The 16192-nt window shown below is 35.9% G+C and overlaps 1 protein-coding gene across 2 annotated transcripts in view; it reads right to left on the minus strand.

Annotated features, from left to right (window-relative positions):
* LOC103476252 (polypeptide N-acetylgalactosaminyltransferase 10-like) overlaps positions 1-16192 on the minus strand; it is a 63822-nt gene that overhangs the window by 39860 nt on the left and 7770 nt on the right. For both annotated transcript variants that reach the window (XM_017308699.2, XM_008428458.3), the window contains exons 2-3: positions 8054-8150; positions 5698-5836 (exon numbers count right to left, since the gene is read on the minus strand). In XM_017308699.2, coding sequence (XP_017164188.1) covers positions 5698-5836; positions 8054-8150 — 236 coding nt within the window. The remainder of the gene's footprint in view (positions 1-5697; positions 5837-8053; positions 8151-16192) is intronic.

A 16192-nucleotide genomic window follows, 5' to 3' on the forward strand; every position in this document is an offset into this window, starting at 1 on the left:
GAGAGAGAGATTATTACCAACAGGAAAACACTTAAGATACCAGCCAAATCTTCTCCTAGCAAATTCATCTAAGAGCAAACTTCACAATGCTGAGAGAACTGACAGAAAACCCCAAAACTCAATCTTAGTCTCTCTCAGGATGACAAATGTTAAAGCTCAAAACAGAAAATTTAAAAAAGTTAACAATTCTGGCTGGTTTGGACAGATTAGATTAATGTCTGGTTCACATGGCAATATTTCAGATTTGTTGGTTAATTTTCAAAACCTGAGAGACCATATGCAATGATAAAAATTCATAGATATTACTGGTTTGGTTGTGTGCAGTCAAACTACAAACACATCACTCTTAAAACAGATTTCACTCGAGAACATTTAGATGTTAGATGGGAAATCTCTCAAAACCTCTAGATATCAAACATGATGTCAGAATAAACAAACATTGTAGACGAGGAAGAAGCAGTGGAGATTTTTAACAAAGAAAAAAACAAAAACAATTCCTTTGATGGCAGTTGTTTTATCTTTTCTGTTTTGGATTCCCCTCCGTGTTTCTGTCTTCTCGCTTTCTGATTAGCTTCAACATTCAACAGGCTGTGTAATCGTTTGTCCTCAGAGAACAACTCACAGGCCAAGATACCAGGCCAAGACTTAGAGGTCGCAGCATTCTTTCTAGACTAGATCGCTCTTATAAAACCCACACAGAATGAACATCTTCTGAGATAATCTTTAGAGATATCACAGTAATTGGAGCGTCGGAAGGAAAAGATCAGGTCAAAAATCAGCAAAATATCTTGCTGTGTGAACTAAACATTAGTATAGTTGCCTGGTTCACACTTGAGGCAACATTGTTACTGAGCAAACAACAAATACAAATACATCTGATGTATTGCAGTTTGTGCAACCTCCAATGGATAAAATGAAGATCATTTGAGCATACATTTCCATGGCAACCACTGCCAATTTGAACGTAATTTGCTGGAAGCTCACCTTCTCTTCATGCATCTAAATACATCATTCTTCCCCCTTCTGAACATGCGGGAATTTATGAAGCGCACAGATTGTTTGCCAGGTGAGCTGAGGGGGGGTGGCGACACCGTTCAAGAGTTACAGAGTTTTCCATGTCGGAGATGTTTGATTAATAGACAGACGACTTGTTTATAAAGGAAAACAGCTCTAAATCAAGGAGAGGCGATGAAGAACAGACGTTTTAGCACAAAGTCTGCTCCTCTCCATCAAAACAGTTCAGGTTTAATGGATGCTACCGTTTACTTGAAAACCTGACAAAAAGAGGATGGACCGTAAAATCACTGCCTATGTCAAAGAGAATAATTTGATCATATATAATTTGCTCAGCTGTGTAAAACAGCTATTATTCTAAATACACAGTGCTGTTTTTTGGCAGATTGTAAGAGTTTATTTGAAACAGTTGTCATGACTTATGATGCTTTAATACATGGTATTTATCTAAGCTCCCTGGAACAATCTATGCTATTTACTTTAAACCTAAAAAGTGATACTTTCATTTCTGCCTGTAGCCATCAGGCTATGCAACATCCAACTCTGAAAGACATTAAACATAATATTTCATGCACATACGTGTTTTTTATTTCATTTTATTTATTGAATGTATTTAATATTTTGGTCATATAATGTGTGAAATTACTAGTAATTTCACACATTATAAATGTTGTGATACTAATGCTAATATTTATATTTACTAATATTTGGCACTTTAGAAGTATTTGACACTCAAGAAATTTCCCCTTGAGGATTCAAAATGTCTTTGTTATAACAACTTGACATTAACCAAGAAATCATTACCGTTTAAACTTTACCTTTAATAACATAAAGTTACCTAATTTTTAAAGTGCAATCAGTAATACCTTTATAACAAATTTATATCAGTAATAATTTATTGGTTAATGTCAAGTTGTCATAACAAAGACATTTTGAATAATGTCAACTTTGTATTAAAAGTGTCATAATTTACCGAATGACACTTTATGACAACAGTCATAAATATTTATGAAGGCCTATTCATGTTCATGACATGTGTTATGTCATGTTTATGACAGTGTCATGTCAGCCTTATTCACCCCCCTTCAAATAAAGTGTTACCAAAATGAGATTTTAGACTGCACAGTTCTGCCTGTTTACAGCTTGTTTCAGAAAGAGCTGCTTTAGGGCATCTTGTCGCTTTAAATTCAAATAAGCTGCTGCTGGCCACTCCAACTACATTTTTACACTCGTATATGAAAATGGCTGCAAACAGATGTGCAATTATACAACCAAACATCTTCGAAAAGCAGAAGTGGAGCCTCATGCACAACCAACAAGAATGCAGCAAGTTTCAGAATAGTAAGTTGACAACAGAACATTTGTCTTTTCTAGCAGCCATTGTACAATGGTAAAACCAGTTGACCAAGCATGCTGGAGCTCAGCTTGGGTTGCTAAGAGATGGGCTGGGCTTTGCTGGGGATGCAAGGTGACATTACATTACCAAGGTTTTTAAAACAGGCTCAGTTTCCAAACACCAAAAGACATGTACTTCATGTGTCTTATTTTTTTAAGCATTTCAGCTATTTTTAGAAGCAGTAGAGACACAGATGGAAGTACAAAAATGTACTAATGTGAATCTGGCAAAATATGTCCCCTTTAAAAAAGGTTGTTTTTTTTTGCATATATGTTTGCCAGTTTATAATTGAGCATCCAAACTGCTGCTTGCTTAACTTAACTTATAAACTACAGCGTCTGCTGTTGGAGTATGTGGAGAAACAAAAGCAAATTTGATTGCTTTAGTCCTGCTGTTGGAAGACAAGTTAGAGACTGCCTTACTTTTTGCACCTGCATGAATTAACATTATATATTATGATATATATGAACCTTAGGCCACATCATCCAGTCCAAGAATTGAAAGTTTAGGTTTTGTCTCTGGATGTTGCAGGAGATGAGAAATTTATTCTGAAAGGCCAATTTGGAACAAAAATACTTTCAAGTAGTGTTCAGTATTTGTTTTCAATGCTGCAGCAGTAATAAAAACAACTGTTGTAACTGTTCAGGGCTTAAAGTAAAAAAAAATCCTGAGCCTGAAGCTTATAGCTTATATGATAGAAATTAACTATACCGTTTCTATTTCCACAGTTTAATAAAAAGTGTCTTTGAATAGTGCAAACAATTGCTTCTAACAATACAATTAAGCTAAACACTCAAACTTAAATACTTCAGTACATTTCAACTCAAAACAAAATGTAAAATGTCTGTGCCCTAAAGGTTAGCCTTACAGGCAACAATCCCACAACATTAAATAAGAGTCCTTTCAGTCAATGTTTTAGCAAGTAATTTAGAACATGCAACATTACCAACTAAATCAGTTTCTCAACTTTTTTTGGGCCAGCGCACCCCTAGCCTTTATCCAGGTTCCTCACCGCCCCCAACAAAGAATTTGCAGGCTACTTTGCACTGACTATTATTTTAATATTAATATTACCGTCACTATTGTAGATGTTTTGATTTTTATGCTTGTTTCTGTATTTATCATCAAAATAATTTTCTAGAGAAAAAAGCCATGGGAATAGAAATTATTTTCACATGTGTCTATGAAAAATGCAATGAATGGACATTCAAGTTAAAATTGGTAACAGCAGCCAATCAGAGTGGAAAAAATATTCTTATTTTGTGCCGTTTTCTAGTTGTTAAATATTCCACAAAATGAGCAGATAAAAGATGTAAAACATGCCAGTTTAAACTTTGATCTATTTGCAAAACGACTGAGCTCTGCAACATTAAAACATGGATAGAACTGTAACTACATTAATCATAACTCTTCTTCTCTTCAGTGTTTCTGTCAGTTTCTGGTGGTGCAGCTCTGTGCTGCCTTCAGGAGAATGGGACATCAGAGTATCATCCATAAAACTTCACTCACATGGCATTTATTGTGCAAACCAGAGCTTTCAGTGGAAAAACAAAAGTTCCAGATCCTTTTAATGTCATACAAATATGAGAGAGAAACATGGATTATATCTTTATATAGACTTGTCTATTGATTTATAGATTAATAGTTTTACTGGACAGAAATTACAAATAAATAATCTGGTTCTTAATCAAATCCTAATGAGTTAAATTGAAAGTGTCATGGAGTCATCAGCCTCATGACATTAACACTGACATGAAAAATAATATTGAAGAAATAAATATATCAAATCTAATTAAAAACATAAATAAGTGATAAGTTCTTTACTGTTATGGTCTGTAAGATATATTTATTCTCAGTATTAAATGTGGTCTCAACAAACCCATGGCACTTCAACAATATTATTTTACCTTTTATCTGGAAATAGTGTCTGTTTATTCTGTTTATTCTTGCCATACAGTCTCTGTATTAATTATTGCTCGAAAGGTCTTGCCATACCAGTTTGTTCCTCTCATTTCCATATAGTTTTATTTGATTAGTTGTATCCTGTCTTGGTTTATTGCTATGTCCACTTTAGTTTCTTTCCTGTTGCTACATTTATTTTATCGTTTATTGACGCTCATCCTCAGTAATCTCATTACCTGCTGTGCTGCCTAATCGTCATGTGTTTCACATCATGCGTTGATTTTTTACTGTTCAGCGTCGGATTCTCTGTTTTTATGCCATAATTCACATCTAATTCATCGCTCCGTTTTATGTCCCGCTTCTCCTCTTTCAGAGTTTAGCGCAATGTGAAAGTTGCTTTTTTTCTTTTTACCCCCTAAGGTGCGCAGCGTTCGGGAAGCGTATCGATGGTTAAAAGGCAGACTGACATAAACCTTTTAAAACAATGGAAACAATTTCGGTATTTTGATTATTGAAATTTAAAAGTGCTGCGGTACCGTTGTTCTATCACCCCCGTTTCATACCGGACCACTTACAGCACCGTGTTAACGCTATAAAATGAACGCTCTCTATCGTGGTATCACCCATGGAGGGATTTCTTTATTTAGATGGGTTCATTTTTCAGAGGGATACACAGTGAAGTTATCGTGATTTTAGTAATTAAGAGCGATTTTCTGTTGTCCTTCCATGGAAGCGGGCAGCATCCAGACGGAAATAAAACTCTTTTTAATATAAGTTGCTGCTTTGACATAATCACAGAACTGCCAAAACATATGTACAAAAATCCTCAATAAAACATCACCGGGTGAGACAAACTCCATCTTCTTTCATATCGCATTTGATTGAATGCCGAACCGAACGCATGTGCTTCTTTTCTACAAACCGTTTTACAGTCATTGGTCAAGAACACGGGAGCTAGAATTCTGATTGGCAGACATATTTGTCTATTATCTACAGTTTAGTTGAGGCGGGCCGTTTGGTCCAATGCTCGCTTTGCTTGAAAAGTTTGGCCCCCAGACGGAGCTCTTTAAGCCCGGAGACTACAGTTTGGTTGAGGTGAACCATAAAGATTGGTTGAGGTGGACCGTTTGGTCAAAAGCCGGAAATCCGGCCCCCGGCCGAAGCTCTTTAAGCCCTGCAGATTGCATTTTCATTAGCAACAAAAACACATCATTCATCTACATCTTGATCTGTCTGAGTTGCAGCATTGATTTTCTTATTCTAATGTATCTGTTAGCACTAACAGATTATTGTAGGGGAGCTCAGGTCAAGAAAACTGTCAGTGATTCAGTTATTTTGAAGCACACCCACTCATACTCTTCACGTTTTATTGGTAAGGAACTCACTTTTCGTGGCGGATGTCAGGCAGGGAGCGGTTCAGAGAGATCCGGTTGCTGACATAAATGTTGAAGCCGTTTTCCCGGTAGGCCTGGTCGACCCGGTCAGTTTCTGTCAGAGGGAACGGCTTCCCCTGCTCACCGTTACCTGCAGAACACGTTTTTAGCTTTAAATTTTCATAATTTTCCATTACTGGGGAAAGTGTGACACAGTACTAAGACCACTGTAAATAAAAGAAAATAGGCGGACAAGGAGGAGTAAATAATAATAATAAAAAACATTTAATTATGCCTTTCATTATCAAAAATTGGAGGTTTTTCTTGTAAATATCTTAAATGAACCTTGTTGTTTTATTTTTTTTCTTTTGCCCCTTTTGACCCTAATAGTGCATCAGAATAACCATATTCCTCAGGATTGTATTTGTTCTTTTTAGTATGTTGCTCTTATACAAAATATTTATTTTATATCCTTTTAAATTTTCTTTATTAAAAGTCTAATTGGTTTACATTTTAATTTTAAGAAGTAAGATTTTTTTGATCATTTTGTAATCTTTTTTTTTTTTCCTTTGAAATTGTCTGAGTCATTATTAGTTCAATTATTATCAGTGCCAGACATAAAGCAAAGAAATTCACTCTTAATGTGAAGCAAATTAACTCTGTACTGTACCGGGAAGTACTGTAACAAAACACAAGTCAAACTTAACATCTTTTTAACTGTTTTTCTCAAAGTTCTGTGACGTCTGAACTCAAGTTAGAATTCCGATATTTTAAGGACTTCACTGCAAACAATAATACAAATGAGTAAGTTTTTTAAATTGTTCATTGTAAATCGTATGATACTAATACTTGCAATAGGTAATGCAGGCGTATGTTACAACAGGGTAAAGTAAACCTAGTGGCAATATGTAGTGTTTTCTGTAAACAGAAACAACATTAGAACAACAAAGCTTGTGTAAAAACATGATGTCTCACTTTAACATAAGACCATACATTTGAGTCTGGTGTATTTTTGGTTAAAACATGTCTGTTCTTTATTCAGTGAAGTTTTTTAAAAATGGAGAGATTTGGAAATTTTACTAAAAAAAGATTTGGAAAAATTCATAAGAATATTACTCAAGTAAAAATAATATGTACAATGCAGTAACAATACACTTAATTTTATTTTATTTTTTTAAGTTACTCAAGTAGAAGTTATTATCCACTTCTGGTTCTAACCTGTGTTTCTTAGTTTTACAGAATTCTGGAAAAAGTTATATTTAGTCATTGTTTAATTTTTACAGCAATTTCTAGTCAAAATAACAGTCATTTATGATGAAAAGCTATTATATTTTAGAACTATTTTCTTTTTTTTTTATATGTACACAGTGGATCCTCTGTAATCAAGAGGATTAGCATCACAGCAGCCTGCAAATATCTTAATTGATACCTCAAATAATTCAGATATAAATATTACAACTACCTATTTGAATAGTTATGAACTCCAAATATTCCTTACCACAAAAGGCAACATTCTGAGTCTTCCTTATGTCACTCTTTTGAAGCTACAGCCAATCAGTGCGCAAGAAAATGAAAGATGTTCCTGGAATGGTTGTTGTGCAAATGTCAGCATAGCATTTGCACAACAACCAAGATATTTCAGCTTTTCAAACTGCATTTTCTTTTGAACATAATAAAACTGTGAATAGGAAAATTTTCTGTGAGTAATTTGGAGCTGAATACTGAACCGAGAATTATTCTTGAACTTGGCAGAACTTGGCAGGAATTACAGAATATGATACTTGAATTTTTTTTTGTTCAAGGTTACATCTCTTGAGTGTTATACGTTTCCCTGTTTTAACATAACATTAAAATGTTTTGATTTTCTCCTCAGCTACTTGCATATCTCTGTAGGAGCCTTCTGATTACACTTTTTTTTCAAATTGGATGTATTTAAGTTGGAAAATATCAAAAAAACATGAAAAATGTTCACCTAGCAGAATTGGCTAGTTTTTCTACATCTGCCTTTTGTCAAATTCCTGAGTACTGAGTTATTGAAAGGAAGCACTGTACAATCTTTTAGTCTTAGACCTTTCCCTTCAAAAGTTCAGGTAATTTTCCATCCAAAGTTTCTCTCAAAACTCCACAAAAGCCAATTAAATCCTTTCACTTGTTTCTAACTCAACGCCAGGGGCAGAATCAATGCTTATTGTCGAAGATTAAGTGTGTTTAATTATGAACTCCGGGCGCTACAAGCCATATTGATTCATGCTGGTTATGTGGTAGAAAATCCACTTGGAGGAAATTAAGGAAAGAAGTCGGGGAAAAAATAGAAAAGCAGTGAATGTCTGTGTGGCCTGAACAGATTCAGCAATGAGTTTGGCCTTACCGATCCGAGCCGCATCTCTCCTTATTGCTTCATGGTCGTGCCAGTCGACTCGCCGCACACCGTCAACTCCTACCTGAACCACCTTCTGGCTGAGCCCCTAAAGGAGCAGAAACAAGAGAAAAAAAAACAATAAGATATAGACTGAAATGAATTTATTATTTCAGGTTACATTATCTGTTTCAGATGTTAAAAAAAGTATTTGAACAAAACAGGCACATCTGCAGACACTTTCAATCCTCATCAGCTTTCTTTTCTGGCTGCCATCCAGAATCCTCCATTATTTTTTCTGTTACTCACAGCTGTGGATTTACACAAAGGAAAGGCAAAGAATTCCTGCTCTTTATTTGTTTGACACACAGCAAAATGACATTCACTCTCATCCCTGTGAACACACGCTCCTCACCACGAGCCATTATTCTCCGCCGTGCATTAAAATGCACAAGCAGCCGTTCATGAAATTCTCTCCCGCCTGCTTTAGAAATGACTTTCGGTGGCTCGAGATGTTATAGGATCACAGCACAATGGTAAATTAATTAGCTCCATGGGAGGACGCAATTAGAGGAACGTTGTTAATACAAGAAACACGGCTGACTGTGTGGAATACTGTTAACCGGGCTGCTGGCTGATAGCGCTGCAGTCAAACAAACGGCGCTGGCGAGCCGTGGGACCGTGTAAAGTGTCTGCAGCAGCTGTTCTGCAATTTTTCTCTGTTTGCTTCTGTTCTGCCTCACAATGGCTTCAGGAGAAACACCAATCAGTGAAGGAGGGAGACACTCCATAGAACAATAAATCATTTAGTCATGGTGCGTTCCACATTTTATGTTAACATTTTATACTCAGGGGAAATTATATATTAACTGAGAGATGGTTTTTGATGATTGTGCAAATTGATCAATTGTAGATTCATTCATCATAAAATGCTCAAACACAAAAAAGAATAGGAACCAGAATATACTTTATTGATCCCCAAGGAAAAACTCATATTTTTTTTAACAACCTACTCTCATTCAGTGGTGACATTGGCCACCAACCAGGGCAACAACTCGTTGGGGATGGCATAATTGTATTGTAGTTTCCCAACTTTCTTGTAAAAAAAGATCTTGTTTTAATTTGCTCTCCAATCATATTTTGTTTGCACTTTGTTTATTTAGAAATCAGTGCATATAATTTGTTTTGATTCCCTTTTACAAAATCACTCAAAGAAAAAAAACAAAAACACCTAAAGGTAAAACGTTTGATGATTTATCATACTTAAATAATAAACATATGTATTGGTATCGGCTCTTCACCCTATTTTCTGTCCACTTTCCAATAAAGGCCATCAAAGGCCTTAAAGGCCTCAAAAAGGTTTAAAAAATAACTATTAAAATTGTTTATACTTATTTATAGCCAAACCAAACCCTATTCTTGCACAAGTAGAATATCTTCATGGCCATTAACTATGAAACAGTCCATCTGAAATTGCGCAAACCAGTCTAATTCTTAGGTTTTATTGTTAGTCATTGCTTTGTTGTTTACCTTCAAAGAAAAGCATACAGGCATTATTGCTTTCTATCAAAACAGTTTTTCAAATGGAGTGTTGCTTAGAGTACCACTGCTAAAAGAGCAGTTTTCAGGATCACCATAATCTTTGGGGTGAAAGGTCAGCTCCAGTCAAAGAGCCCAGCAGGCTCCAGAACTGCCTCATCCTGAGTCCACCTGCTACATAATTATGTAGAGGACTCAGAGCTTTGCACAGCATTGGGTGTGAGAGCCTCTCTACACAAAAAGAGACAAATAATTTTAGAAAAGCCAGTTCTGTTTAAGAAAAACATCAAGGGCAGTCAAACCTGGATAGCTGAGAACAAGCACAAAGTTTTTTCTCTGAAAGAACCCTCTCTCTGATTGCTTGTGTCTCATCCAAGAGAGGCCAATTTACCAATACTGGTCAAGAGCAACTCCTTGAATGAGGAGAGCGATCAAAACTTCCTGAGAGAGGAACTTCTTTCAACATCCCCTAATCATTGGGTATTGAGCTGTGCATCTCCAAGCATGGTGGCCCACCGTGTAACAAAGCTCCAACACTGATCAACTCCATGCCTGGTCTTTATTGTTAACAAAATCAACACCGTTAGAGAAATTGCAGTATTTTGTAAGTGTTTAAGTAACAAAATCAAAACCCATTAAGTTGTATACATCATAGTCTCCACTGAGGTAAAATCCAAAAAGCAAATGAGAGAAAATTAAATGTCACCACAACATGCAGTCAAACATGTTCCCGCTAAGTTACACCACCTGTCTATGATGCTGCTATTATGCAACCTCCCTCTGGTGTCACATTGACTCAGCAATGCCAACCTTAAAAAATGTTTTCAAAGCACAATTCTAACAATATTCAACAAACGTAGAAATCAAATCAACACCTTAAGCTTCATTTTGTTTCATAAAATTTTGAAATCTTTTAGAAGCAGCTCAGGGTAAAACTGTGAGAAATGTGCAGCAACAGCTCTGCTGAAAGAGACAGAAGGGAATGCATGGACCAAAGCCTCGGTCCATGCATTTTCTCTTCGACTCCAGGCCTCCTTTTGAGCAATATGGCTGAAAATAACATGCCCAAAATGAATTGAATGTATCTCAAGAACTACAGAGTTTATTTTAATTGTTTTGGTATCAAAACAAAGGCAAGACCCTAGAGAACATGTTACAGCTCTAAAAACCACCCTGCCTGTTACTGAGGAAAGTGTATTAATATGATAAACAGCAGAAATTAAGAAAAAAATCAATTTCCGCCTAAAAAAAACCACTTCAATCTATGAATGCTCCTTTCAAAACATGCAGTGAAAGCCAAAAAAAGTAGCAACAACAGTACACAATCTGACCTTTTACTGTGCCAAGTTTTATGAAAAAAAAGTCAATCATATGAGTTTTAGAGAGGTGCTACTAGATAAAAATCTAGGCGGACCTTCCAAATGAGCCATTTTGGCACAATTTGTGCCATTTGAACTTTCTTAGTTTTTATTTCTGTAGGGTCTGTTTTAATCATTTATTCTTTTCATATAATAAATTATTATTTATCATAAATAAGTAATTACATCTAATAATTGTTTTTGGGGGTTCTTTTGAAAAATCCACATTGCATTCATTCATAAAAAGAGAAAAAAATAGACAATTTGTAATAGACTGAAAATGGAACAGATTAACTCACAATAACACTTCAAATAGAATTATACAACAATGAAAATGCAAATAGCAATGAAAACTAAGTTGTCAAAATGATATGATCAAAGGAAAAACTAATATATCTCATAATTACATTACAATAGCTGCGCTCTGCGCTCTGTGCGTAAAACCTCCCAATTCCCCATTCATTTTTTCAAAACTACGCGGGGCAGTTTCTCGGGAACCCATTGGTCAATTTTGACGATTGACATGTCGTTCGAACCGTCAGAGCCAATAGAATCTGAGGGCGTTGACATTAATACGGAAACTAAAGTCATTCACCAATTACAGCGAAAAAAAGGCATGTGACGTAAATTGACCAATTTTGACCCGGCATTTTGTGAATCCACATAAAACACGGAAATGCCTCTGTGCCGAACCAAAAACCATTTGAGATGTACTCAGGGAAAAGGGATTATCGGACCAGGTGGAAATATTTACTCTAATATGGATTATGACCACGAAACGGCAAAGGTAGGACTGGATTTTTGATTTTAGCTTCGTGAAATGAGCTATTTCTGTTTTTCTTCTTTAGCTGCTGGTTCATTGAGTTTTGCACGTAGCGTGGTGACTCTAGTATTGTTAAAAACCGCAGAGCTTCGGCTTTACTCTGATTAATAGTTTTAGTATATCAGGCTTCCTTGCTCTTTTACTATTGCGTTTTTTACCGGGTGTGCCTCGTTAGCCTCGTTAGCGTCTAATTGCGTTTCTTTTTATCAATCTGCTTAGTGTTCATTCTGGGTGTTGTTGAGGAAGAAAATATCGATCCTATCATTTAGAAGAGCTTTTTCCCTTTACGTGGATATGCAATATGCCTATATTGATAAATGTATAGCATGTGTTTTTAATTGATCTTGTTGCGGCAAGCGCCGAGGACCCAAATTTGGGTCCTCTAGCAACAGAGAAGGAAAAGAAAGAAAAAAAAAACATCAAGGACATCAATGCTTGCCTGGACTAGAGAAGAGATGGTCCAAGCTAAAAACGTTTTAAGTCCCATGTTTCTCATGTTGAGAAATACAAACTGTCACAAGAGAATGAAATGCACAAATTCTTTAACTGCAAGATAAACTTCTGAGTAGACCCATCTGAACCTTTATTCAGTTTTATGCCTTCGAAATAATTGAAAAGACCGATTGTGTTCACAGCCAAGGACATTTTTGAAAATTCATGTCACTGGACAATTCCAGTGGAAGTGAATATTTCAACAAAACAATCAAAATGAGCAGCTTTTCTTGCATTGATTCATTTTTATTCTACATAGTTGACAGTCTGTGACATTTGAGAATAAACATTCCCTTCTTTATGTCTGGCCTGCGCCACATTCCTAACAAACTAGGGACATTTTGGGACCCAATGAAGCATTTTGGTTGTTAAATTTCTCGTTTTCCTTTTGCAAACTAGTCACAAGGTGTGAAGCTGCTGTTGGTCGATTTTTGTAAAGCTGACAGATTTAGCTAATTCAGATGAGTCAGTTCTCTTCTTCAAATTTGTGCTTTTGAAACTGGCGTAGAGTCCTCTGATAGCTCTTCTGAACTGCAATAATGCGGCCATTATAGCAAAAGAAATTAGCTTTGCCAAGGGCACTGATCCAGCGCCACATCATCTCAGAAGCTTGGTGCATTGAGTACTTGCTGACAACAATGTTTTATTGACTAAGATTTTCAAAATTATCTTTTCTTTTCTTTCCAAGTAGTATAGTAATTCTTGTTTCTGTTTGGTCTGAGGCATCATAAATAACAGCAGTCTGCCCTAACTTTAGTTCTCTTCCCATTTAATTCCTAATGTTTTTTTTATTCATATAACTTTCATCCAGAAGTAAAAAAAATCTGTTTCACACTTCTTTAAAGTACTGAGCTAAAAACATCACCCGCAGTAGGAACTGCCTTTGTAAAAAAAAAAAAAAAAAATCATGATTATAATAACTCAAATGCAGGAAAGGATTTATATCAATAGATAAAGTAGACTTTCATCTCCCCTTTTCCCTTGTTTGCTCCTGGCGAAGATCTGAAAACCTTCAGCATAGAGCGTAAAGAAGCAACCCATTCTATCCTAAATCTCAACATTTATTACATGTTCAGCTGGTGCAGTTTGGTTTTACAGTGCAGTGTGTCAAATGAACCAAACCCTTTGAAAAACTTTTTCCTTCCTTCACCTGTGGTGGTGCTGCACCAAGAACCACTGAAGGAAACAACATGGGAACTTCTGAAGAAGACACTGAGCTCAACTTCCTTCTTTATGAAACGCAAACAAAAATACATTAGGTTTTAGTGGTTGCACGTTTTCTCTTTTGTCTTTGGCAAAAGTCATTCCTCCAACTACCGCTAGTCTTGCACATTTGTTTTGGTGGTATTAACCAATGTTGCCTTTTCTTGCTTTTGGAGGGGTTTCTGATCTGCCTGGCATTAAAATATCTATTCAAATTGCAGCAGAGCAGCAGATCGACGTTAACATGGTCAATGTTAACGTTCAGGACAAAAGGATGGGACAACTTAAAGAGACAAACAATTATAATAAAAACACCTCCTTGGGAATTCTTATCTGTATAACTTACTGCTTTTCACCTTTTAGAGCAGATTCATCGCTTCAAATGCAAGTGATGAAGTTGATCAATCTCCCAAATATATCAGCAGTAGATCACTAAAAACCCAAAGTTGAAAACTCACTTTCTGCAAGAGAGACGACACAGACTTGTTGATCTAATCCTCATCCAGGAAACAAAACAAACGTACTTACTGAAACGTTTGTATTGTTCCACTGCCAGAACACAAAGACAGTTAGGAATTTATTTTAGATAAACTTTCTTTTGCTGCTTTCGGTGGGTCAAGTAGAGTGTTAGTCCATCTGTGTATTTTCCAAATGAATGGAAGTGATGCTACGCCAACACATTTGCTTCTAATTAAAATTTCAGCCACTGTGGATGTTTTATTCCACTGAGGCTTTCCGCTCCAACGAGACCTTGAGCAACAGAACACAGAGAATAAAAGCTGATTCTGAAAGCTTCAGAGTAACTCTTATTTTCATACTGTTTTTTGCACAAGTCTCTATACTTTGCGCGAGTGGGCCGAGGCTGTGAAAAACAGCATGAGAGAAAAGATGCTGGTGATTAAAACAGAGAGTCTTTTTTCCCTGTCTGGCCCAACGTACCCCCTCCACAGCCCAGCCTCTCTCACATACAGTCACACAAGTGAGTAGCCAGAAGTTGTAGAGGACCTTGCAGAGAACAAACAGCCAAGGGAATATAACTCCCAGAAAAGCTGTCCTAATAACTCAACACTAATATGCAAGAAATGAAGCCGGACACCGCATTAACCCAGCTCTCTGCTGGAACATCCATTTCTTTCCTACCACATAGACCCGTGTGTTCACTTTATTTAACTTTTTTTCCAGTTCCGCTGAATTCTGCTCTATTCAGTTTAGATTTAAGATGAAGCTTAAGGCTGAAAGTTTTAAGGTTTATTAAATCACGGGCACATATATTGCCAAGTTTTCTCAATGCCAGCATAAAAAGGCCAATTTAATAGAGCACACCTCTGCAGTACGTTGAGAACAATAAATACTGTGCGCAAAGAGCTGGAACTTAAACTTTTTAATATTTCCATAATACATTGAAACATGTCATTTTTGGACTTATTTAGCTCCATTCCTCTCTTTACGGCTTCATAAATCAATTATAAACTCGTCTTTGTTTAAAGCTTTGTTTTCTAAAATCAGTTTCAGTATGTCAAATTATGGAAGGTAAAATTGAATATTTTGTGCTTTAAAATGTATTCTCCACCTCAATCAGTGAGGGATCATGGATTTATTCAAAAATATACAATTTTATATGGAATAAATTTTCCTGCCAACATAAAGTTGTTTTTCTTAATATACAATAAGGCTGCAGAACTGCTGCATTCACAAGTTTTTCCTAAGAAAAACTCCTTTAAGTTAATTAATATTTTTGAAACTGCAAGACAGAAAAATATCAATTTTAAAGTTCCAAGAAATGTTAAAAGTACATTTTGAATATGTATTTACCCATAAGGATTATCCACCAGTAACTTAAAAGGTCAAAATTTTCACTTCATTGGTTGCTGGAAGAGGAACCATCCAAATATCAACTTCACAGCAAAAGCACTCTAATAGGATAAAATGAGAAACAAATGAACCTCTATTATGAGAAGTTACATTTAAAAGCAAATAACAATTGTAGTTAAACATGTAGAAATATTTATGAACTTTTAACTTTAAAAAATATTCTGACTCAATAGGTTCATCATTAACCTTATAAATACATTAAAAAAACCTCTTCTTTTGTCACATTTATTAATGTCAAATAACTATAATACGTGAGGCTTCCCAAAAGGAGGAAGAAAACATGTTCCCTGAGCCAGCCCTACCTGTCGCACAGGAACAGATTTGAAAAGGTCTTCAGTGCCCAGAAATAAAAAGAACTCCCTGTACAATGAGTGGAAATGCCACGTTAACATCTACGATGGCACCTTTTCAGCAGAGACGTGCCAAATTTTACTTTGAGACAATAACTTTTCTCTTCTTTCTTCTTTTGACGTGTTCCAGCTTAAAAGAAAAATCTTTCTCCAGAGAAATACGAGAAGACGACGTGATCGGTGACAAATGGCAGCGACCCTCACAGGTCAAATTTGTCCTTTTTAAACTTTTTGCTGCACTACCTGACCAACTTTAACAAAGAAGGTTAAAATATTGACAATGTCCTTTTTTTTCTTTTGCTATGGTTAAATGAAATAATTTATGTAAATGCTATCACTTTTCTGCCTGCCTTTATATCTGTCTTGTCCTTGTTGCCTTGTGATATAGTACATTGTTATAGTTCTAGTACATTGTGGGCCATACTTCTTTTAATGGAAAAGTATGGCCGAGTTATGGGTCATACTTCTCCATAACTGATAGATTACTTATGAACTGACATGTACCGTTTCATTT

The sequence above is a fragment of the Poecilia reticulata genome, chromosome 14, assembly GCF_904066995.2.
Source record: "Poecilia reticulata chromosome 14, P_reticulata-male-v2, whole genome shotgun sequence".
Taxonomy (NCBI): Eukaryota; Metazoa; Chordata; class Actinopteri; order Cyprinodontiformes; family Poeciliidae; genus Poecilia; species Poecilia reticulata.